Source organism: Phyllostomus discolor, chromosome 11 (assembly GCF_004126475.2).
Source record: "Phyllostomus discolor isolate MPI-MPIP mPhyDis1 chromosome 11, mPhyDis1.pri.v3, whole genome shotgun sequence".
NCBI lineage: Eukaryota > Metazoa > Chordata > Mammalia > Chiroptera > Phyllostomidae > Phyllostomus > Phyllostomus discolor.
Genome location: NC_040913.2, coordinates 6,377,135 through 6,403,393, shown reverse-complemented (window position 1 = coordinate 6,403,393; position 26,259 = coordinate 6,377,135). Strand labels below are relative to the sequence as shown.

The window sequence follows — 26,259 nt, the reverse complement described above, 5'->3', positions numbered from 1 at the left end:
AACATTTAACTCTAAGAAGAATAAACGGAACTTTCTCGTTAGTATTGTGAAACAACTCTTACCCTCTCTTCCTGCTTGTCCTGTTTTCAACAATGCCATGTGAACGCTATGAACATGAACTACTTCCCAACGTGAATTAATCAACGCTGCCTCTGTGACAGAGGAAGATAACATGTAGTCACTGGAAGAAACAAGATACATATAAAGTGTGTCTTTTAAGGAAGCGTTTATGACTGTTGTGCATATTAGAAACCTGAAGACATGCCTCTAATTGTGTGAGTTCTGATAAGGAGGGATAGCCCCTGGCTCGTAAAAATTTGGGGCACAGGAAGGGCTACTGTAGTAGGATTCAGACTGGTCCATGGTGGCAAGCACCATCTCCGTCACTGCCTCAGGTGACTGCCGAGGGGGCTGGGGAAACGGATCTTTGTAAGAGGTTTGCTGCAACGGTCCAGGGAAATACTGATTCAGCTCTCCCTGTAAGACAGTAAAAACACATGAAGATAACTAAACTTACAGATATCTTAAAATCAATTAGTAATATTACCCAGGAGAAACATTGTAAACCTTTACTTAAAACATTTAGGAGGTTTATTTCTCATGCTTTCCTAGGAGTAGCCCCTTAGAAATTAATAATTCAAGTGTGGAAATCCTACATCGTATTAATAATTCAGTCCATATTAGTATTTTCTTCTTTAGTAGGTGTCTTTACAGCTCTCCATAAATGAAATCTTACAGTGTTTTTCTCCTTTTTTGCATGGAGAATTTGGTTCTAAATTAATCCATCCCTAGGTTTCCAGTGAACATAACAAATAGTACAAATATTATAATTGCTGTAATTCAGTATTTTATTTAATTGTGCATACTGATATAATCTTATTTCCAAACACAGTTAAGTGGTACTCGCACTAAAACTGAGCTCCAGGACATATTAGTTATATAATTACGGTCAAGCTAACATTATCTTCTTCTCCATTTCCTCATCTGTAATGTGGGTATAATGTAATAAATGATGAGGCAACGAATGTAAAGTGTTTCTCTCTGTGTAACTCCAAAATATCAGCAATAATGTTTCGCCAAACCTGACAGAAATGGGAATGAAACCCAGGCATTTATCTGACCTTACACAATTGGGTGCTGCCTGGCGATTTCTTAGGAATTAGACTCCTCACTGTATGTAGATAAACTGTAGCCAATGTAGTACTTCACTTCCACGTGTCCCTTCGCCCTCTCCCCTGCATCTGAAATGCGGGAAGGGTGTGTATCAGATCTCAGGGCACAGACCGAGTGCTCCGGGTCTCTCTCTCCCCCCGGAGCCCGGGCTGGCTCTACCTGGGGGCCGTGTGTTTCTGCGACTCACAGAAGTTGATGATGATTTTTTAATACACACACTTTAAATATAAAAAATACTTGATAAAAAGCAATCAGGCATATATACTTGCTAAATGACTCTTTTTCTTTTTTTAAAAAAGTGAATAATAGACCTTCTTATAAATACCCCAGACTGCACAGGGGGAAGATGATTTTAACAGTCTGTATGGATAGATACATATTTATAGCAATGTGTTGACAATCTTTAATAAACTGGTCCCAGAAGTTTTGTCTGTCTTCGGATAAAAGTCATCACTGTCAACGTGAAACGCTCTGCCGAAGCTGCTTCGTTTCCATGACATCGCCCTGGGCATCGTGCAGAGTACGCGCAGGAGATCTCTCTGCCACAGTGCACTATAAATAAGCAGACAAGTAAACAAGCATTTGACAGTGTTAATTAGAATAGAGGCAGATACAGATTTTTAAAGATTTTCTTTATTTTTTAGAGAGAGGGGAAGAGGGGGCGAAAGAGGGAGAAGCACCGAGTGTGAGCGAGAAGCATCCCTGCGCTGCCTCCCGCACACCCCCACCCTGGCCCGCAGCCCAGGCGTGTGCCCGACGGGGAATCGAACTGGTGACCCTTTGGTTCTCAGGACAACGTCCAACCTGCTGGGGCCACACCAGGCAGGGCGAGAGATATTTTTTAAAATAATTTGACTTCTTAAGTTTCAAATTTTTTTCCACCGAGGACTTTGCTTTTTACCAGGCCACCTTTTCTAAGCACTTTTTCAGGCCCTCTGCATCATGATAGAAGTTCAAAAATGTGTCTAGGAGACGAATGCTCCCAGCAGGCACAGTCCCTGACTTCCAGGGGTTTGACTTAAGATTGTTTGACTTGATGATGGCGCAGAAGCCGTCCTCAGTCCATGGAGACCACACTTTGGACTTTGATCTCCTTCCGGACTAGAAATGTACGGTGTGCCACTCTGTCGTGACGCCAGGCCCGGCAGTGAGCTGCAGCCGCCCATCAGCCACGCGGTCGCGAGGGCAGTCGGCCGGTACTCACCGTGCACGTGTTGTGTTTGATGGTGCTCCCCGGCTGCAGGCCAGCGGGGGTGTTCCTAGTGCGTTTGAGGTCACCTAGGCTAAGCTGTGATGTTCAGTAGGTTACATGTATTCAATGCCTTTTCAATTTACAATATTTTCCAGTGACAATGGATTTATTGGGAGAAAATGAAGGAGCATCTGTATTTATTGTTATATGTAGTAATTCGATCCTCCTTGGAAATGAAGTATCTTATTTTCTATTTGTATTTGGTGATAGGATGGTTTGAGCAGAATAATTATTTTAGAAAGCGGTAGAAAAGTAAACTGATTTATGGAAAATTGAGAGAAAACAGTGCCAGGGAGGAATGGGTGGGGTAGTTTTTTATGCAGCAATAGTTATCTGGAAAAATGAAATGTTTTAAAAAATATTTATTGAAAGTAAGTGATGAGTGAATGAATGACTATATCTTAACTCTTAAAAGGCGGCAAATTGATGCAGGCACCTACCATCTGCCCCACAACTTATCTGTCCTGTGGCATTGTACTGTTCCTGCCCACACGTGACTAACTGCATTTTGAGGATCACATTTTACTGAGACTATAACATATTAAAGTTCCAGTTCAGGAGAAAAATCTAAGTATACACGATCTGTCCAGAAGGTATCCAGCCATGTGGTATGAAAAACGGAGCCATTTGTAGAAGATACAAGCAAGACACAAGAAACACTGTACACAGGACAATGACACCTCAGTCCCCTTCCAAGTAGGCACCTTGGGACCTCACACAGTTCTTCTCCCAGTTGCCATCAGCTGCCCTGTTGTGCTTTCCTGGATCTCATGGATTATCTGAAATCTCTCCCCTTTCAAAGGGATAATTCAAAACTGATTTTAGTTTTGGGAATAAGCCAGAAGTCACAGGGCGCCAAATCAGGGCTATAGGCGGGCTGAGTCATCTGGGTGATTTGATGTTTCACCAAAAAACTCTGCATAAGATGTGATGCCTGCGTGGGCATATTGTCACAATAAAGCTGCCAATCACCAGTTGCCCATAGCTGCGGCCTTCTGAACTCAGCTGAATACTTTCCACGGAGGAATGTGCAAGCTTAACACAAAATCTGATGTAAATTCATTGCTCTATTTGCTCAGCCATTTTTAATGCAGCGACCACACAGTACACAAGCTCACTCAACAGCACCTACTGTAAGCCCCCACTGACTAGTACAGTGAAGCCGTCATTGTTCACACATACTCATTCCAGTCCACTCTCCTTGGCTGCCAGTTTATATCAATGTCACACAAACCATTTTCAGTGTATTAACAGTGGCTGGACTTTTTCTGGACAGGCCTTCGTGTGTGTGTGTGTGTGTGTGTGTGTGTGTGTGTACACTAATCGTCTGCATTGCCTCCTCCCCCTTCTCCCTACTCACGGTGTATATTGTTTGTGAAAGTAGTTGACATATATTACCCAATTTATGTTAACAACAAAAAAAACCCTGCCATGTATTTGCTGGTAATCTGCTGTAGGTTGGCACCCAGCACCTGGTCCATAAAAAGCACTCAGTAAATGTTTGTTGAATTCATGGATAAAGGTCCCTTCAGGTCATCACCTTCTGAATTGTGCCCATTTCCTCCCAGATCTCCGGAGACCCCTTATACTGCCCGCCAGTTTCAGCATTTCAGTATGTAATGCAAGGCCTGATAAAGATTTAAAAACAAAAAAACATTGCACACAGTGTGCATCCAAAAGTGCTTTTTGGCCTGGTGACCATGGATATGTTTGCATTGTCCCTGTGACGTTTCCCTGCGGGCTCCACGCAAAGACTGTCATCTTTGAAGATCGTCACTTCATTCCGGGTTGTGTGCCTGCGAGTGTCGAGAACTGATCCCAGCCTGGGGCGGCGGGCGGCTGCACGGAAAACACACGCTTTGGCCCGCTCCTTCCCGGGCTCCCGGAGGTAGCTTCAGAGGCAGCCCAGCTGGCTCCAAGGTAGCCTGAAGGCAAAAACAAGACTTTGTATAAGGGCTCCTGGTTTTATTGAGTTTTGTTTTGTTTTTTTGTTGTTGCTTTTTTTTTAATTACCCCCCCAGTGTCTTACTAGGGCTTCAGAGCCGTGGTCCACATCTAGTGACTTGGCTTAGCAGTGTCTGGAGTGAGAAGATGAATGGAATAAAGAAAGATATTTCTGTTTAAATAAGATGGTAGGTGGTCAGCCACTGATTAGAGAGAAGACGCATCTACTTGTTTCTCTCAGACCTTTTCCACAAGGGTCAGTGGCCTTCCAGCCAAACCTTCAGATCAGGCTGTCGTCCTTGCTGGGGAACGGGCCCGAACAAGGAGGGGAGGAAGATACTAAGTAAAACTTCGTACTCTCACGGATAGATCGCCACAATCAAGATTCTAGAACTACTTACTAGCAGGTGGTTTGAGACACCTTAGGAAAGAGCAGTTAGCGTTTCTGTAGTATTTTACAGTGTCCCTAACACTTGACGCCGCTCATTGTAGTGTCTGGCACTGCCTAAGCCTTCTGCTGACACTACCCATTATCGGTGAAGTCAGCCCCACCGCCCTCCTTAACAAAATACCGAGGTGTCATTAACAGTAGTTTCACAGGTAAGGAATCTCAGAAAGGGCACGGGACATATCCAAGGGCTCAAAGCTAGTACATATGCCTAGGTCCTGTGAATCCAAATCCAATTCCCTCCCCCTTGTAATGCATTTCATCTTGATGTTGCCAGTGACTCCGTTGTGCTTGGCCTTGACTGTGAACACAGGCATAGACTTGATCTAGCGGCTGTGGGGTCACCACGGGTTTTTCTGAGGTGGTGGATTAGGGAGATTGGGAGAGGACTGTGGGAAGCGGTGTTTGAAGGGGGTGAAGTGACCTGTACGGTGGAATAGAGGGGTGAGACGTTGGAGGTGGGACCAGGCAGGAGATGGCTGCATAGCTCGGGCATGAGTCACTTTGGAAGGGGCAGGGTTGGGTAGTGGGAATGGAAAGACAGGCACAGACTTCCTCGCGCCCGGTGAATCCTTGCTCTGCCCGCCTCCCGTAGCCACCGCTGTGCTGGGCCTGTCGTCACAGCTTCTCAGCCCAGCCCCGTGGCAGCTGCGACTGGTGAAGAGGGTCTGCTTTCCACCCATTCTCCATCGCTCCCACTGCGAGGGCTTATAACTGTTTCTCGTTTCTTCTGCTTCGGCGTTGACGAATCCTGGGAAAGGGTCTGTAGCTCCTCGTTCACCATTGGCTGCTGCTGGGGACCGTCCTCCCTGCCGGGAATGCCAGCTCCCAGCTCCTTTATTGTGTGTGTGTTTTGTTTTGCTTTTTCCATCTGTCACCTGTTACTTCTCCTGGTTCAAATGAAAAAAACCTGTTTAATAGACATTGCCAGTCACTCTTACACCAGTTGAACAAACCAGGTCCATGTCATATATAATTGATGTCTTCCTCTCTGGAGCTGTTTATTGCTGGAGAGAAGAAATGCTAATTCTGTGGGTCCGATAACATGAGCTTTCTAGAAAGCTGGTAGATTTTTTGTGTGAGGTTGTTTTTTAACTTTTATTCAGTGCTCTGTATACTTACTGATTTGGAAATAAGAAATATTTTAAGATCTTACTATTAAGATAGAAACATTTCCTAAGATAAGTGCTCTTCTACTGATAATTTTAAAAGTTCCCTAAAAAGTTTTAGTTCTTCATAGCTTTGGTGCATTCTCAAATCTTCTTCATTCAAAGATATCTTTTAAAAAGCATTTGTAACTGCACTTTGTCTACCAAATGCATATGCATTTTTATTCATAAACATTTTTGCTAAGAATTCTGAAATGAAGCTGTGCTGAGAAGATGTACCTTTTAATGTTTTTCGGATAAAAATTTAGATAATTCTAATAACTTTTACACTCTTGAGCAATTGACTCATTATAGTCTTTTCAAGTATAATAGGCCGACTTATTTCTCAATACACAGGGTTCATGTTTCACCTCTCACTAAAGTTATGTCTGAACTTTATTATGTCCGAACTATGTTGTTCCTTTAACAGATTGAAACCTGTGTGTTCTTCATAAGTGTTCAGGCTTGAATTTTTCCTGCTATTTAAACTATGTAAGAAGAATCATACTTCGTTGACAGATTTGAATGTGACATTTTTGATTTGGTGACTGGATGTACATTAAAACGCAGATTGAAATTTAGCTACACATTCCAAGTATCAAATATAGATCAATGATTTTTTTCTCTACCTATTCTGGTGTCTTGGATATTTTGCTTTAAAAAAAATAAGACAGTCAATGGGTTTATTTAGACAGTTTTTGCATTTGGTTCTTAAGTGACAAGGTTTTAGGCTTCTCATTGCAGATACTTCCTCACCATTCATACATTACTTGGGTGGATCATCTCCATTTCTAATTTTAAAAAGCCAGATTAAATGTATTCATCATCATGTTTTTTCTTTTTAATGTGTATATTTGCAATACGGTGGTATCTTGATGTGCCTGAAACAGATTGTGGTCAGATGGATACAATTTATAGATCTGATTGTGAAGAAAATGTTCAGAACTGTTACTGCTTTTATTTCCAATACCGTATACTTTGGTACTAGCATTTATTAAACGTTTCGTCTTTGGCCCGTTTTGAGTCTAATTTAAAAGCATAGCACTTGGACAGAAATTTAAAACTGATTAGTAGTGTGCAGCTGAGTAATAAACTGACCGATCCGTTTAATCGTGCACTTGATGTGACTTCAACCCCACAATCAACATATGCGTTTACTCCGTTTGTCTCGAAGGTTATTTTACTATCCCTATTTTAATGAGGACATCTTTTAAATAATTACCGTACTTATTGATTTTTTTTTAGTTTCAATTTTTTTTATTGAGGTGCCGACACGTAGTGCAACCAAATCCCGGATGGAGAGGCAGGACAGACATTTCGGGCAACGCGGCAGGCGGCTCGCGTTCCATCCTCGACGTCTCTGTGCGCAGAGGCCGGCCCGGCTAGCCTGGCCCGCCATCGAGCCCCTGGCTCCGCGGGGCTCGTCTCTGTGGCCGTTGTTCACTCCTCGCCGAGAGGCACAGTGGTGCCCTTGTGTGATGCACTGCGGTGTCCTTGTTCCGTGGACGGGCGTTGGGACAGTTTCTGGATGGGGCGGTCACATGTGATGCTACCATGAACGTTCTAGTGCGTGTCTTTTGCTCATATACCGACATGCAGTTTCTCTTAGTGTATACCTGGCAGCAGAATTCTTGGGTCGAAAATGCGAGTGTTCAATGTGAGTCCATACTGCCAGATAGTTCTTTCTCCCAGGCAGCCATTCTGGTAGGTCACCCTTCTCCCAGCAGGACTTCCAGGTGTCTCACATCCTGGCCCACACCTGGTACTGTCGGGCTTTTTAATTGTAGCCGATCTGGTAACATTCTAAAGGGGTACCCAATGGTGATCTTAGTTTTTGCTTCCTTGGTACAGAATGATTTTGAGCACCTTCTCATATGTCTGTTTATTGACTATTTGGGTATCTTTTAAGAAATACCTAAGCATGTTGTCCATGAAAACATTGCGCGGTCTTCTGTTTATGTTTCGTATGAATTCTTTCTACATTCTGGATACAAGTCCTCTCTGCCTTGAGCAATTGTGAGTAAAGCCGCTATAGACACCAGGACAGGCTTTCACTCTCCCGGGTAAATACCGAGGATTGCGGGACGGTGTGGGAAGAGTGTGTGTCGTTTTGTAAAAACCCATCAGACTGATTCAAGGGGCTGTGACATTGTGCATTCCCGCCAGCAACGGATGAGAGTTCCAGTTGCTCCACCTCCTCCTGAGCGCGGGTCCGCTCAGCGTCCTGGACACTGGCCACTGGCCAGTCTCATCGGTGTGAGGCACTGTCTCATTCCGATTTGCGTTTCCTAACGCAAATGGTGACATAGGACGTAGAGCATCTTTTCACGTGCTTATTCGCCATCTTCGTATCTTTTTCGGTGAAGTGTCTGTAAAGTTTTTGGCCCAGTTAAAGTTTTCTTCTTGTTGAGTTTTAAGACTTGGTATATTTTGCATAAGAATCCTTTATCAGATGTTTATTTTGCAGATGTCTTCTCCCTCCGTGGTGTGTGTGTCCCGTGAAACCCACTGCTGCAGACAGGGGGTGTCCACAGCTGTCCCGTGGGCAGTGGTGTGCGGGCCCTGCTCTAGGTGGTGCTCCTCCTCTGCACGGGCCAAGGCAGGTTGTTGTGACTTACCCCATCCAGTTCTAGAAAAGAAGGGCAAAGGGCAGACGTCTGGGGCAAGGAATTTTCTTCTAACAAAGGAGTGCAGGATCCCACAATCATCCCCACTCAGATTTTATTGGTAGAACTGAGTGCCATGGTCCCACCTCACTGCGAGGAAAGCTGGGCTGGGAAATGGAGTTTCTGGTGAGCTGCCGTGTGGCCAGGAAGAAGGGGTGGATGGCATGGCAGGACAGCCGGACACGTGGCATTGGGTCCTTCCTGGCACTGGAGCCCACTGAGGTTTGCACTAGACAGGCTATGGAAGGGGCGCAGAGCAGTCTGGGTGAACAGTTCAGATGTCTCCGATCCCGTGTTTTTCAAAGGGCAGGTCTTGACCCATGATTGAGCCATGAAATCAGTTCAGTGGGTTGTGACCAGTGACTTTTCTTTTTAATGGAAAAATATGGAAAGGAGCAGAATAGAGTACAATAAAAAAGTTAAAGTATATTGTATCAGTAACTTGCATGTTATAAAGGCAAATAAGTTTATAAATATTTTTATCTGTATACTGGTTATGATATGAAATGTATTACTGACTTTAGGTCATAGTTTCAAAAGTCTTTTCCCATTTCCTTTCTTTCCGGATTAATACTCTTTTTAATCTTCCCTGGGTCTCCCTAGTACTTGCTTCACCGAATGTTCAAACTTCTGGGTCCACCTCAAGGTTATGAGAAAGTAAAAGACGCTTGCCCAGTTAGTAAGGGAGTGCTTAGAAGTTCGAGAGAGAATGGGTGATGTGCAGAGGGGAAATCGGTGGGTTTGTTTCCTAGTCTTTTTTTTTTAGTAATTTTTATTTTTTAATTATAGTTGATGTGTACAATATTATATGACTTTCAGGTGTACCAACCGTGTGATCAGACATTTCTGTAACTTACAAAGTGGTCACCCCAATAAATCCAGTACCCACCTGATACCGTATATAGTTATTAGAATGTCATTGGCTGTATTTCTTGTGCTGCGTTTACATCCCCACGACTGTGCTGTTACTGCCGATCTGTGCTTAATCCCTTCACCTTTTCACCCAGCCCCCAGCCCCGCTCCTGTCTGTCAATTATCAGGATGTTCTCTGTATTTTAAGTGTGTTTCTGTTCTGCTTGTTCATTTATTTTTTTTATGTTCCACATATAAGTAAAATCATCGGGCATTTGCCTTCTCCGTCTGACTTAGCTCGGTCAGCACAATACCCTCCAGACCCGTCGCGATCGGTCCACACTGTCACACATGGCAAGGTTTCGTCCCCTTCCGTGGCTGAGGGCTCGTTCCCTTGTACACGCGCTCCGCTTCTTTTTCATTCGTCTGTGGGCGGGCACGTGGGCTGCTCCCCGTCTTGGCTAGTGCAGGTAGTGCTGCAATGAGCGTGTGGGTGTGTGTGTCTTTTCAACCTAGTGTTTTAGGTTTCTTCGGATGAGTACCCAGAAGTGGGGTTGTTGGGTCTCTGTCTCTTGTTATAGCCTTGGGTGTAAAGTCTGTTCAGTCTGGGATAAGTATTGCTACCCCAGATTTTGTTTGTTTGTTTGTTTGCTTGCTTCTTTCCATTTGCATGAAATGCCTTTTCCCATCCCTTTTATTCTGAGTGTCTTTAGATCTGCGGTGAGTCTCTTGCACACAGCACATGTAAGGGTCTTGTTCGGTTATCTCCTCAGCCACCATACTTTTTTTGATTGGCACATGTAACCCATTTTCATTTGAAGTGATTATTGATAGACACGTAGCTATTGCCATTTTATTATTCATGGTATTTGCCTTTTTACCCTTTAACATTTCTTGTAATACTGGTTTGGTGGTGATGAACTCTAGGTTTTTCTTGTCTGGGAAGCACTTTATTTGTCCTTACAGTCTTAAAGGATAGCTTTGCTGGGTAGAGTCATCGTGGTTTTAGGTCCTTGCTTTTCATGACTTTGAGTATTTTGTGCCCGTCCTTCTGGCCGGCAGATTTCCGTGAAGCCAGCTGATAGTCCTAAAACTAGGGAACGCCTCACGAATTTGCGTGTCGTCCTCGCACAGGGCCCGCTGCCCTGATCTTCTCCGTGTCACCCCAGTTCCTGTGTGCGCGCTGCCGAGGCGAGTGCCCTCGGTGACCATTCAAAGCAGTGTTTAATCGCCTGAGCTGCAGCCGGGACCCGTTGGGCCCTCACAGTCATGCTGTTAGGAATTCATTCTTCCTATCAAAGGTCAATCCTTAACTTCTGTGAAAGCAGATTATTTTTATTTACATTGGAATGGAATATCCCTGATAGCTTTGAATGTTTTTTTTTAGCATCATTACTCTCCTTACTTAATTTTTACATTACATTTACAGTTTCTCTCTGTTCTCCTTCAGTATGTTTTCTGAAACCAAGAGAAAGTCAGAGCAAAAGGTTGTGATTTCCTCTCATTAGGCAAGCTGAGTTACCAGGAGTGCCCTTTAAGATAAAGTATTTAGTCACTTCCAAACAGGTCAGCTTGGAGGAAGAGGGCGGCCTCATTGCGCCAGTGTTTCCCTTGCAGGAGGCGCTGCTGCCCCATGCTGGCACGCTGCAGGGCCCGGGCCCTCGGCGCCCAGCCCCAGGCTGCCTTTTCCGCAGGCCTGCCGTCGCCCTCTGTTGGAAAATTAAAAATATCGATCCCACGGGCGGGGAAGCAGGCACTCTTGTCCGAAGCACTGGCGGATTTAGTGTACGTTTCGGGGTGTCCGTTGAGACTGCGTGTGTGTGCGCACACAGCAATCTGACAAACTGACCTTGAAGTGAGATTTTTCCGGTTCAGAGGGTGTGTCAGACACACACACTCACACACACATCCTATGCGTACCTTTGAGACAGAAATCACACGTCTAGGTGTACTTCGTCAGATCGTCGTTTATATCGGTGAAAAAGATGAGGGGGTGGCAGCCCTTTATGTCCTTTCATGGGGGAGGAGTGATTATATCACAGTACAGCTGTAGCCTAGAGTCTATAAAATGGAATATTACTTATCTATTAACATAGTGTAAAGCATAGATTGAAATAGAAAGCTCCGTGATAGTAAATAGAGGTTGAAACTAGTAAATAAAATAGGTATGATACTTTTTATAAAAATGTCTATGTTTATATAGATAGGTAACTGTATAAACTATTTTACATACTATATTCTATAAAATACACCAAATTATAGTAATTATTCTGATGGAGGTGAGAGGTTTTTTTTTATTTTCATCTCTACCTATTTACCTATTTCCAGAGACTTTTTAAATTATTAAGTATTACTTATTCAACTTGAAAAGGGAGAAAAGAAAGAAACTCTCATTTTCATTGTGGAGAAAAGAAAAGATTTCTCTGTTCTAAGGGTGGAGGCACTAGCACCCAGAAGGAAGGGGGAGACGGTACATTCCAGCTCATCCGTCAGGCGGGGTAAACCCTGTAACACCAGCGTCTAACAGGACTGGCGGAAGGGCCAAACGCACAGCCCGAGATGCGAGCGTTGTATCACTCAAGATGCTCAGACATGACAGTTTGGGAAGGTTGCCATGGAAGCAAGTGACTGACACACCAAGTGTTTGCACGTGTTGCCTTGAGACTCCTGGCAGGTGAGATTTTTTAACATCGGGTGGAGGATTGAACAGGGGGACCTATAAAAATCTTTCTGAGTCTCCTTTCTGAATTCAAAGACAATTTATTTCAAGCTGCTTGCAAAAAAGTAGCTAAGACAAACAGGAAGATAAAAGTCATGCGATGGATGGCCTTATAATGTCGTACTACAACACCCTCAAACGGAAGTTAAAGACCCTGGCAGTCCTGGGGTCTGTCCAGGATTTCTCATGGGTGGATAATGAAAGGAAGAAGGAACCGGTCCTGGGCTCACCAGTGTACAACCAGAAGCCAGGTCCCTACCCGTCCGGTGGGGGTCACAAAGCAGCAGGTTAGGCCGGTGATTCTGAACCCTGCTGGACTCCACAGGTGGTCTTGAGTGCTTCCGGGTCGTGATACATATTTTTTGTCTTGAGCCCCGATCCCACACATTCAGCCTCAGTTGGTGGAACAGGACCTGGATATCAGTATATATATATTTTTAAATCGTCAAGTCATTCTGATGACCAGCCAAGTTGAGGCACACAACCAAAATAAAATACACATGCACACATATATAACAAATATGCACATATCGAGACAGTTACAAAAAACTAGAGAAAACATAAGGTCGATGGATAAGCACATCAAATTCTTTGGACTGTTCGTATTTTCAAAGCTGCCTCACCGAAAGTCCATCCCCGTTCACGGCTGACTGACACTCCAGCCAGGGATCCTGATGTTTCATGCAGTGCGTTGAGCAGAGCCGCTTCAGAGAACTAGTTTTATTTATTAATACAGTTCGTCATCGCGCTCATCTGTATTCTCATGAGAAGAATGAGATGCAGTTGTACCTTTGCAAGCAGAACAGATTAGGAGCCGGCCTCGTCCCGACGAGCCCGGTAGGGCGGCTCCGGGAGAAGCTGCTACGTGTGGCATTGCCGGGACGGCCCGGGTGCGAGGCGGCTGACGTTCGGGGTCTGTCCAGCCTCACTTTCACTCACATCGCCATCGGTCCTCCCGAAGGCCAAGGGGGACATGGTCAATTACAAGAAACAAGGAAGGGCCCAAGGAAGGGCCCCGGGTAGAAGAAGCAACAGGGGTGGGCGGGGCCTCTTTGACTCCCTGGAGAGTCAGAGGCGAGGGGCCTTGGAGACAGATTGGGGGATGGGGGCGGCCCAGGACAAGCTGCCTCTGCCCCCGCTCCCCTGGCAGCCTGTCTCGTGGGGACTCGGATGCTCAGCTGAGAGGGAAGGAAGGTGTGGGCGTGCCCCCTGGAGGGAGAATGTGCCTCAAAGGGTGTGTAATTGATTAATTAAAAACATTGTGGAAAATTCACTTGTGATCCACTATGGGAGCAGCTCCTAAATGCCCTCAGGTAGGTGTCGAGCCAGTGGGGCGAACGATTTTTCACGCAACTACAGGGAGTATCTGCAGCAGATAGAGTACAGTGCCTTGTACCTATTGAACTTCGCACTAACTCTCAGAACGTGTGTGTGTTGTTCGTCCTCCCGTAGGTATGAGAAGGTGCCGGTCATCCTGGTGGGGAACAAGGTGGACCTGGAGAGCGAGAGAGAAGTGTCCTCCAACGAAGGCAGGGCCCTGGCGGAGGAGTGGGGCTGCCCCTTCATGGAGACCTCCGCCAAGAGTAAGACCATGGTGGACGAGCTCTTTGCAGAGATCGTGAGGCAGATGAACTACGCCGCGCAGCCGGACAAAGACGACCCCTGCTGTTCCGCGTGCAACATCCAATAGCATTCGGAAACGGCTGTCCGGGACACGGTCCGCCCCACGCCGCAGGCGGCACAGACCCGTCCGCGCGACCCCGGGGTCGGCAGGCTGTGCGGCGTGGATCTGCAGTGAAGGAGCAGCCGTCACCCGCCATTCAGCAGTGATCGTCCGTGGGCATCCCTGAGTAACGTTTGGGCTCTGCAGCTACAGGTCTTGCCTTTGTCCTCAGTCTGCCAGACGCACCTGCAACTTCAGGCACAGCCGATCGATGGATCTACGGGGCGGGACGGTCGCCTTTGAATGCAATGACCGCGTTGTCGCTGCGCTGACCGAAGCAACTCTGGTGTACATTGAAAATAATCATGAGGGAGAAACCAGAAGAATGCCTATGGCCACTACAATTAAAATATTTTATCTTCTTTAAAAAAAGAAATAAGTAAAGGAGAAATATTTTCCTACGAGAGTACTGAGTTTCAGGAATTGAGATAGTGCTTCTAGCCGCTGTATTCCGCCGAGTAGGACATTGGCGGACCTGCCGACCGCAGTCCGGGGAGACGCTTCGCTCCACGGGCGCATTTCTGTTTCTCGAAATCGATGCCTGATTGTAGACGTTATCCTCATTGGTGACACGGAACTGACTCCCGCATCCACCCTCGGCAGAGCAAAAGTCAAAACAGGTTGTACGCAAATGCAGCCTGGCTCTAGAATGTGCAAAATGACCTGCTTTGCCCCAGAAAACGGAGGCCCTCGCTAGGGTTCCATCCGAGCCCAAACCCCAGGCCCACCCTCTGTCGACCAGGCGGGTGGGGTCATTGCCGAACGAGAAGGAAGCAGCTGGGAGGCAGAGGTCACCCGGCCTCACCAGCCGGAAGCGCTCTGGTCGTAGGTTCACTAGCACCATCACGTAAGGGAAATGAAGCCATGTCGCACCCACATGTCCCCGTGTGCAGAAACCTCGCAGGACGGTACAGACACCTTGCGTTTTTCCGTTCGTTAAAGCAGCAGATCCCTTCTTGCCTTTAAGGGCTATGGTTGTGGTGTGATTCTTGGTTAACCTGCTTTCAGAATCAAGTTTGCTGCAGCACAGCTTTATTGCAGGCATTCACAGCGATTGAATAACCATGTGAAATCATTTGGGCTTAAAAGTAGAACATACATTATAGAGTGGAAGGTAAGGGACCCAAAAATAAAGTCTTTTATCTTCCCTTTTCCTGGAGAAGTACATAAAGATTTTCCTGTACCAATTTTGCCCTGATTGCTGAAGTGGCAAATAAAGCTAGAGAATATTTTGTTTTGAAAAGGTGCTCAGGCTCTGACATTTCTGGTTTCCGTCGCCGCCAAGTATCTGTCGTTGGCATGACTGACAGCCCAGGAGGAACCTATGCGTACGTTTTACAATCAAGTGTAGAAGGGTTTTTAGCTAACGCCAGAGTTCCAGATGCTAAAGAGAGTACCTTGAGCTGATTCTCTGGGGATGAACTTGGCCTTCAGAACTGCAGTATCACTGAGCCTGTGGTCTACATGCCGCCCCACACGCTGTTGGTTTCACTCTCCTGTGCAAGTAGCCTCTGGTCTTACGTGTGTAACTGAGAGAGTAGTGTGTGTTTGTGTGTGCATGTGTGTATTGTTCCTAAGAACTTGGCACAAGTCAGAAATAATTGCCTCTACTGAGAATCCGTGTTGCAGAATATAGTGTATCAAAAACATCTTTTTGTTTTAAATTATTTAAGTGTTCGCTACACATCATTGAAATCATTGGTAGCCACCCCTCCCCCGCACCCCAAGCGTTTAGTAAACTGGTGTTCGGCTTAAAGGTGGATAGTAACTTCTCATAGATGAGAAAACAGGTATGTGGGTAAAACCAGGCCATGGTGGTTAAAAGTCTTTGAATTGTGAATATTTGCATTCTTTTGTGTAGGTTTTTTTTAAGCCCAATTATGAAGCACCTTGTTTATAGAACAAAAACTTCTAGCCAGTTCGATTGAAACAGATTTCATTGTGTAAAAGTTGATTTGACTCAACATGTAGAGAAATCAAAGGTTCAGGGAGTTTGACTTACCTCCTGAAGTAGGAATATTTGCCAGTGAGTTGGTTGAATTTTGAAGCCTCTCACTTCTCGGAATGATTCTGTTTTTGAGAATGCCATATTCAATAGCAGTTTATGACAACTAAGATTACATATTACAAACATAAAAATTCTACAGTCTCACATAGTGGATTGCTATGCAGATGAGAAAAATAAGTCTAGCAACAGGAAAGGAATGGCAAAACGTGTGGTGGAAGAGATTATCTAAAAACTGGGGTTTTAGTTAGACGCGTGTGTCAGGCTGAAGGTGGGCTTCCCTGCGAAGGTGTTCCTAAGGACAGACTGGGCCGCCTGACCAGTGTTCCCTACACGTTTAGTGACATGGCATCAAAGACGCCCAGACCCGGGGGAACCCGGTGCACTCCTCCTGTTGGTGTTTCGCCTGGTGTGAATAGAACTCAGTGTGAATGAGTGTGTCTGTGGGGATGTTAATAAAGAGCTTAAAACCCGGAAGATTGCTTTGGTTGGCACATGAAATAATAGTGGCTACAGAGAAAAGCCAGTGACTTGGTGTCGCTGTTTGTTTTATGCCCTGATCAGACTAGCAACTAGATATGTGGACGTTTTTCTAACATGCCTTAAAAATATTATGGTTTGATCCAAAGACCCGCTTTTTTTTTTAGCTGTTATGATAACGTTTTGTTGTTGTTGTTGTTTTGTCTTGTTTTACTTTTATACAAAGGTGGCATTTGTTAAATTTTTTTTTTTATGTTGCAACTTTTTAGGGTTCTTTTAAGCTGTGATAGCAGTGGTAACGGATGCTTTTCATTCTGTTCATCGTACACACAACAAGCCAGCATCTGGTCAAAAGTATTACCTACAGTCTTTCCTACACTATTGAAAGGTGCTTCTCCCTGGGTTTGTAGCATCAGGGCTGAACTTGACTCTCATCGGGACAGTTGCCATCACCCACCCTCCTGTGGTAAAACTACTGAGACTTGCTTTTCTTTGTTAAAAATCGTTGCCTCGGCGTCTGCTCATTGTTTTCAAGAGTCGTCCAGCGTGAATGCTGTCGGTTTATGTGTGAATGTGAAAGTGCTTGTTCTGTCTGTGGCTGTTGAGTTTTGTTTGTTTTGTTTTTTACTTTTTGTTCTGCTCAGTAGCATTGCGTTAGCACTGGGTAAGCTTTACTTGTCTCCTTAGCCAATCACGTAAAGCTGACGGGGGTCTTTTCTTTTTTTTAATTAACGTGTCATTGTGCATCTGTTCAATCTTGATCAGGGTTTCAGGAATGACTGCAGTGGGTTTTGGAAACAGACTTATCATTGATTTGGGGTTTCCCAGAGAAAAATATAGTTCACAGTTCATTGTTGAGCTCTAATACAACTGACCATTTCAAATTGAACAACAGTTGATTGTTTTGTAACAATGTCAGTTGTTAAACCTTGACATTTCAATTAAAATAGGAATTGTAGTAATAACTCAATGCAAATTCAACAGTTGTATTTGGAGTTAAATTATTTTAACAAATAAATTTATTTAATGAAATTTCCTCTGGATTTCACTTGGTTTTGTGCATGTTCACGATTGAAATGTTTTCCACTTATACAAGAACAACTAGAAATCGCCACCGGATGAATTTAACACTCTTCACACAGCAATAGCCAAGCTGAATAAAACTGAGGCTTCATCCTATAAAAAGGGAGGTTAACAGAACATTTTCATACCCTTTCTAAAGAAAAAAATAACACAAGATTTAAAAATCAGTCATCACAAATATAAACTTCCAAAGGGTCCAATTTGTTAATGCTAGCTGGCTAATTTGAAGTCTCCGTGTCCACGTTAGCAGAATTTTTCTGGGTAACCGTAGCTGGCATTTGTGGTCCCGCTGGTATCACTAAAACGTATCCTTGTCCTAGGGCTGCCAGGGAGCTTTCTGTGCAGGTCCTGTGTCGCGTGCGGTGCCAGGAGCCGGGGGTCGCGGCTCCGCGGGGCTGCAGGACCTGCCCGTCCCGTACTCCCGCGCGGGGCCTGTGAATGACGACAGATGCTGTTAATTACAGACAGCTCCAGCTGCGCGGATAAGGAGCCCATTCATTCCCGGGGCCCATTTAAACGATGCCTTTTGGTTGCGTTGCCTGCAAACTGGGTGGAAGTCCCCTGGCAGCCTTCCACCAGTTTAGAAGCCCCATTGTTTTAGAATATAAGCACGATCTGAATGAGCAGAACAGAGGCGCTGTACGCAGCCACTCAGATATTTAAATGAGGGGGAGGGGCCTATATTTTGCTAGAGCAGATACGTATCTGCTGGCTAGCTTTAGGTTCCCCTTGGAAGCATTTTTGTAAAGTCTGTGCGTTGATCAAGTTCTAATTTCAGTTGGGAGAGTTTCTTTGTGACTGAGAAACAGTGCTTGGGCGTTCTCCCCAGTTGCAGGGCTTATGGGCCGGCAGAGGTCCACAGGCGGACTTCGAAATAAATGGCTGCAGGAATAAAGCGCCCCCAGTGTGGAGCCCCTCCGACCTCCGGGACCCGTGAGGCAGAGCAGAGTGTTACCAGCTCCCAGAAAAGGCCGCTGACCTCTTACTTGCTGCTTAATTTCAGTCATCCGTGTTTCCATGGAAATACTAAATGAAACATCGGGGCACTTCATTTGTTACATGGCTGATTTGAATTGGTTTTACATTTTTCAATATTAACTAACTTTTTCCCTCTGGTTTTAGTTTTTTTTTTGAAATATAAGGGGTTTTTAATAAAGATTTTATTCATTTATTATTAGAGAGACAGGAAGGGAGGGAAAAAGAGAGGGAGAGAAACAGCAATGTGTGGTTGCCTGTCACTTACCCCCTACTGGGGACCTGGCCTGCAGCCCAGGCATGTGCCCTGACTGGGAATCGAACCAGCCAACCTTTGCTTCTCAGTCTGGTGCTCAACCCACTGAGCCACAACAGTCAGGGCTGAAATATAAGATTTTTAAAAGATCTGTTCTTCCAGGTAAGGTAATGTGATATTTCTTTTGATATTTTCTTAGAACAGTACTGCTCATGTTACTAAGGATTTCTCCAAGATTTACTAGTGGAGAAGAAGGTAGAAGATTACCTCCTTGAAAGATTAAATACGAAGACCTTTATAAGTGCAAACAAGTTAGGGAAAAAGTAACTGAAGAAATGATTTAGGGGAATTTTTTAAATCAGATTCTCCCATTTCTAAAGCTCAGAAGTTAAATATTTTATTATTTTGCATACAGTTATAATTTTACAATGACAATATTTGGAATTAAACTTACATTTTCACCTTTAAAAAGTTAGTGATGACTACAGAGAATAAAGGGGAAAGCCACCCAGTTCCCAGTCAACCATGTTACCATTTGTAAACCCTTCTAAACACCTTCCAGACATCTTCCTGGGCCGATCACACAGACACGGGGAGAAGGATGAAGAACTCCATGTCGCTCATGTCGCTCATGAGAAACAGCCTCTAAGCAGGAAAGACAGAGTCACCCAAGATCACTCAGCTAATCACATGCAGCGTGAAGGTGCAGAGCCAGCCTTCTAACTGCAAGTCAGCTTTCCCCCACTGCTCATTCTTCGAGTGGCACGGCCACTCAGTCCAGGCTCCTGCAGCTGCCGCTCACTGCGAGTCCCTCCCACGCCTGGCCCGGTGCAGCACTGCACAAGCAGGCACGTCTACAGAATCCATGACACCGAAACCGGCTTCGCCCGTTCTGGCTGCTGTCACAAAACACCACGGACTGGGTGGGGCACACGACCAGCATTCGCGTCTGGCCCTCCCGGAGGCTGAGAAGCCTGTGGTCAGGACCCCGACAGGTCTGGGGTCTGGTGCAGCCCATCCCCAGGTTGCAGGCTGCTGACGCCTCGTCACCTCGCTTGGTGAGAGGGGGAAAGGCAGCTCTCAGGTCTCTTGAAGGACCACACCCATTCCATCTCAAGGGGCTCCTCCCTCCTGACCTCATCACGCCCCAAAAGGCACACCTTGTTTGAGTCTGCTTGGGGGGAAAGGGAAAAGCAAGGAGACTGGGCTAGTGCTATATAGACCGAAGGTCTGAATCCTTCCTTTCCTGTCCCCTCCAGCAGACACGCGGGAGCCCCCTGGCGAGGAAGAACTCACGTGCATCCTACTTTGGCACCTTTGCTATTTTGCTCGCCAATGCTCCGGTAACACAGGCCACGCCAAAGTGCTGGGCGCGGCCCCCACAGGCTGCCGCTGGCTCTCTGACTGCGCTCTTCACCAAGCCTGCTGGACCGGCCTGAGCTGTTCCGATCTGGGAATGCGAGGCATCTGTGCAGTGAGTGGGGGTGGATGGCAGCACCACAGAGCTGTAGGACACTTTGACTTCCTGAGGAAGCGTTGGGGCTCACAGTAGGACCTGCAGGGGGCCAGCTCCTGGAGGGTGGCCGATGGGGGCACTGAGCCAGTCCGGGGGCAGAGCAAAGCTGAGGGGGTCAGAGGGACCTGTCCGTCAGACACTACACTGAAGTCTACATCCTAGGTCCACACCTGCAGTTCAATACTAAACATATTTAGGTTTTAGTGAGATTTTCAGTTTAAAATGTCAGGGTTGGAAAGCATTTTCTGAGATGCTCCAACAGGATGAGGGGTGAGTCACATCTGCTTAGAGCAATTGAAATAAATCGCTGTTTAGCGGGGAACTACTGAAGCCAAAAAAAATTGTGTACTGGTCTCGGAAGGAAAACAGAATTTCTGCGAAGAGAATCACGAAATCTGAGTAAGACAGCAAATAAGAGAGTGTGAACCAAAGCGGCTGGGCCTTCGTTTATTTAGTCCTTGGTGCCGTCCCCACTCCCACCCCCCCCACCCCCCACCCCGTAAGCAAGTGAGAAAGCCACGTCCTGTGACCTGCCAGCCCAGCCTCCAGGGGGGCGTCTGCCGGTGGGACGTCCCAGCACGTGGCCAGGATTGATGTCTTTGCACAGGTTTTACCCCAGGCGTGTTCTGAAGGAGTCTTACGCCGTGAGACGTTTTGCAGGAAACGATTCTGGAGTCAAATAAGTTTGGAAAACTCGGCATAATGCATCTCACATCTTGGAAAAGGTCCTGAGAAATTCCACTCATGTTTCTAAAACTCACCCCAGGGCCCTTTCTTCGTACAGCACGTAGGAGCGCGCTCTGGAGCAAAGGTTTGGCAATGTTGCTGTTGGGTGTTTGTCCTCCAAACCCTGCTGCGGGGACTCTGTCCGGGTGTGGGGGTTGGGGTGGCGGGGGTGAGTCATTGGTGAACCTGAGGACCCTAATGAGTAAGACCCTGGGGGGCCGGGGCGGGGGGGGGGGGGGGGAGCCCCCTACTTAACCTTGGCCCTCAGAGATTACTTTTTTGAGAAAAGAGAAAGAAGGAAAGATAAAACCAAGAAAAATGTCAAGTCTAAAATAATGATTTTATTTTCTTCTGAAAGCCAGTATTGGCCAGTCTATATTTCTAATCCTAGGCCAACTCACAAGAGAGGGTCTTTTCTCAGCAGACAGCAGCCTGAACCTCACTCCCCACACCTAGGACCCACCCCATTGCGCCGAAACTCACCGGTGTCCTTGACCTTGGCCCACGTCAGGACAGGGGGAGCTGGGTTCCGAGAAGAAAACATTGGCCGACATACCCAGGAATCCGTGAACCTCATCATCAACCCTCCCCGTGGCACCCCTGAGGGAGGTGTAAGCTCCTGTGTGCCCGCCCTCACACACACACACACACACACACACACACACCCGCCCTGAGACCCCAGGCAATGGCTCCCTGCAGCTGTCCCTCCAAAGCTGCAGTGGAGAGTGCTAGCGTGCTGCCTGGGCCCCCCCAGACTCTGGTTGCCGAGGACCCTGGTGTAAGAAGCAGATCCAGGGCCCTGGCTCCTCGTGTCCTGGAGCTGAATCCAAATACTGAACCTGGCCACTGGGATGCGAAGAAAGGCCAGAGCACCTGTGCGGGTGATAAGAACAAAAAGGGAAAAAGAGAGTTTGATCCGGTGTCTAGGCCACGGGTGGCAAACACAAGGCCCGCGGGCCGAATCCAGCCCTCCACCTTGTTTTATCCGGCCCGGCACCTTGCTTCTACCCGGCGGCAGGGCTGACCTCCTTGCCCCCAGATAAGGAGTAGTTCCATTTATGCAGTCCTAAAGTGACATCCGGCCTTTTGAAGGCCACCGCGAGGCTGATGTGCTCCACCCTCCCGCCCCAAGAATGAGTTTGACGCCCCTGGTCTAGGCCACCTGTCAGCCCGGCTCTGATGGGAGCCTGGGGGGAGGCCACACAGGCCCCGGGACGCCCCGGGAGCGCCGCCTCCAGCCTCAGCTCACTGCCTGCAGGGGAAGACCGGTGAGCAGAGAAACCCCGGCCTCCGTCCTGGAGGGCCTGCCTCTCCGGCTACGGGGGGCTTATCTCTTCATCCTCCAACAGCAGACCAACCACACTTCTCTTACACGTAGACTGTAAATGCCTTTTCCCCTCCACTTATTTCATGTGTGTGCATCCTCACTAGCTTCCCATTCATTACACGCCCTGTATTCGTTCTCTGTTGCTGTGTAACAAATGACCCCAGAATGTAGCATCCGGAGCAGCGAACAGGTACTATCTCCCAGTTTCTGTGGGTCAGGAAGCCAGGCCACCCACAGGCTGGGGTCACCTGAGGGCTGGGCTCCCGCAGTGGTCGCTGGTGGGATTCCTTTTCTGCGTGCGGGGCTGTTAGACTGGGGACCTTCCGCTCTTGCGGGCCGTGGGCTGCCGCTGCCCCCACGGCCCTCAGCATAGAGCAGCTCACGGGTGGCCGCCGGCGTCATCCTAGTGATCACTGCGAGTGCGAGAGCAAGAGGGGCGTGCGGCGAGAGGGAAGCCACAGTCTTGTCTTTCAGTCTCAGAAATGCTTCACCGCGTTTGCGCAGCCCTCGGAGTCACAAGCGAGTCACTAGCTAGGTGCGGCCCACACCCCAGAGGAGGAGAACACCCCCGGGTCTCATCGTGGTTAATTGTATGTGCCAACTTGACTGGGCCACGAGGCACCCAGATATCTGATCCAATATTACTCTGGGTGTTTCTGTGAGTATTTTTGGAAGAGATGAACATTTAAATCAATAGAGTAAAATAAGACTCCCCTTCCTAATGTGGGCGGGCCTCCACCCATCCATGAAGTCCCGAGTGGTACAGAGAGGCTGACCCTCCCCCAAGTAAGAGTGACCTCTGCCTGCCTAGCAGCCTTCCAGCTGGGGCGCTGGCTTTCCCTACGCTCAGACTCACACAGAAACGGTGGCTCTTCCTGCGCCTCGGGTCTGCCAGCCTGGAACTGGAACGATACGCTCTTGGCTCTCCCAGTCCTCTGGCCTGCAGACGGGCACTGCAGTGTCGGCTCTGCCGGGGTGCCCCTTGCTGACTCACCCTGCAGGCCTTGGCCCTTGCAGCCTCCGTAAGCGCCTGAGCCAGTTCCTTATAGTAAATCTTCTAATATATAGACAGATGATAGGCAGAAAGGAGGAAGGAAGGGAGGGAGGGAGAGAGGGAAGGAGAAAGGGAGGGAGAGAGAGAGAAAGGAAGGGAGGGAGGGAGGGAGGAAAGAAAGGAGGGAAGAAGGAAGGGAGGGAGGAAGGGAAAGAGGGAGGGAGGGAGGGAGGAAGGAAGGAGGAAGGGAAGGAAGGGAGGGAGGAAGAATGCACCCCACCGCCCCGTTTCCCTGCAGAACCCTGGCTAACGCAGGAGTGAGCACCACAAGGCAGAGATCACCAGGCTCCCTCTTAGAAGGCCGCCCACCACACACTATTATAAATTTTATACCATACTGTCCCTCCCCTTAGAGCATTATGATCTACAGTCTAAGGATGTCACTGCATACTCTTTTCTTTCCATGATCTTGACTTCAATCTCTCCCCTACTGTCGTGGTACCAGCATGTTCAGAAAACATGTTCAGTGCGCCACAGACGTGTAGGAAATCGTCGTCAAGTTCAGTGCTAACTAGAAAGGCGGGAACTAATTATGTTTAATTATTGAATATTAAATTAGCACATGTCAATTTTTCTCCTCAGTAAAGCAAAACAATTTCCCAAATATTCATCTGCTGTATCAGTACAGAACTGGAAATAAATTGGCCTTCATTAAACAATAAACCAGACTTCCAACAGAACATTCTTTCCTCGGTGGGTCCTGGAGGTTATTCCAGTATTTGCGGAGGGTTGTGGGGGGAGGTCTGAGTATGAATGATGGGGGACTTCAGAGTTGGAAAATTTTAGCTTAAATAAGAGCTCATAAGCTTAGTAATCCATGTCTGTAAAAGCTTTTGTTCTGGGAACGGAAGGTGTGACCCACCCTGACTCCAGGAGACCATGGGCAGTCCCACCTTTGTGCCTCAGGAGGACTGCCAGCAACTCAGGATGACACCTGAGCCCTTGTGCTCCGGGGAGAGATGACCACCGCCCGGGACACAGCTGAAGGCCACTGCCTGGGGCGGGAATGCTGAATCCAGTGAACTTTTCCCTGAATTCCAAACCCCTGACCTACACTTCATTCTCCTTATAAAAGGGGCCATTTTTAAATGGAATTTAAGATGGTCTGTTAGGGTATGAACCCGCCATCTTCTCAGATTGCCAGGCATCTGAATAAAGCACCCATAAGGACTCAATCCCTGTCTCTGCTTATTGGGTCTCGTAGTGACAGGCAGCCCGAACTCCGGTGTCTTTTCCAGTTTCATTAACTTCTTATTTTGCTACCAGACCAAAGGGTTCACCTGCGTTGCATCAAAGCCCAATCAAATGCAACTAAGAGGTTGCAGCAAAGAAAGTGGAAGCTGTTAGTTGAGGGTGGTGCCAAGCCCAGAGTCACAGGTGAGCCGGTGCTAAAAAGTCTGGCTCTCCGATGGCATCCAGGGGATGGATTGTCCAGGGAAAAAAATATATCAACCATGGGGAGTAGTGGGTCATTGTATCAGGCGCCGATGTCAGCCGTGGAGCTGCTTTCAGATTTCATGACAGCGTGGTCAGTGGCGTTGTTTCGGTCCCTCGGGCCTGGGGCTCATGAAACGCAGCTGAGGTCGAGACGTCATCCTTAGCTGGAGCCCAGCTCTGTTTCTGGGGTCGACAACCCGGGGCTTTGCTCATCGGGCAGTTGGATGCTGACCGGAATCCGACGTCCTGAGGGCTTCCTGGTTACGGGAGGGAGTGAACGCACAGGAAGGAGGAGGAGGAGTCGTGTGAAAGTCATGGACTTTCTGAGCCCTTACAATCTGTAACCTCTCCAGGTCAAGGTTGAGACAAATTAATAACATGAATCTGAAAAATATTTAGAACCTGATCCCTTTATTTTTTTTCTTTGTAAAGTTGGTTCATAATTGTCGGTAACGAAGCAGCTTAAATCTCAAGCGACAGTTCATTTATTGTCGCTGTCCTGGATTGACCTCATTGCCCATGACCTGGTCTGGTTTATGCATTACTTGAACAGGCCCATGAAATGACATTATCTTCCTTCCTAGAGACATTCTCCCAGGGAGGCTGGGTGATAAAGGAGCAGCCGCTAAGATCTGGTGGCAGATATCTGGAGGCGAGAAGCTCTACCAAGAAGCCGGAAACCTGGGATGCCCCCTCCTGGCCCCCCCCCCCAGAGCCCCCAGTCCCGAAGACCGGTTCTTTCTGCGGCAGAGGGGCTAGTCAAAGAGCTGCACAGGACTGCCAGTGACGAGCCCCTCGCCCACCTCACTGTCCCTGCACCCTGACCCCAGGTGGCTGTGGCACCTTAGCCAGTGTAGCCCAAACACCAGCTAATCTGCAGTGGGGTAATAAGGAATTTACTAGTTCGATGTTTGTTTGACTCACAATATACCCATCGTAAGGTGCCCAGAACTTAAGCGGACACTTCGATGACACTTTACATATGTAACCACCAACCACCTGGAGACGCAGAACATTGCTGACACCCAGAAGGCTCCTTCATGCCTCTTCTCAGCCAGTCCGCCCGTCCCAGGGGGGACACGGCTCTTCCCTGCACCACCACAGCTCAGTTTTGCCAACTCTGGAACGTCATATAGATCACATGGCACAGTACGTGCTCTTGTGTGTCTAGATTCTTTTGTTCCCATTATGTCTGTTGGATGTGGCGGCAGTTTGCTCTTCCTTATCTCTGCATGCTATCCTGGTGTACACGCATCCTTATTGATCTATTTATGCGATCTGTCACTGACGGGCATTCGGGCTGTTTCCGGCTTGCGTCTATTATGAATGAAGCTGCTCTGAACGCTCTTGTGGATGACTTTTGCTGGACAGACACCATGTTCACTCTCCTAGATAAACACCTAGGCTTGGAACGTCTACGTCACAGTAAACAATTTTCTCAAGCAGCTGAAAACCACTTTACACAGTAACAAGCC

At 47.3% G+C, this 26,259-nt stretch overlaps 1 protein-coding gene across 1 annotated transcript in view; it reads left to right on the top strand.

Moving 5' to 3' along the window:
- RAP2A (RAP2A, member of RAS oncogene family) overlaps window positions 1–17,375 on the top strand; it is a 28,559-nt gene extending 11,184 nt beyond the window's left edge. Inside the window, exon 2 of the mRNA XM_028526684.2 lies at window positions 13,655–17,375. Coding sequence (XP_028382485.1) covers window positions 13,655–13,892 — 238 coding nt within the window. The 3' untranslated portion in view covers window positions 13,893–17,375. The remainder of the gene's footprint in view (window positions 1–13,654) is intronic.
- The last annotated feature ends 8,884 nt before the right edge of the window (window positions 17,376–26,259 follow it).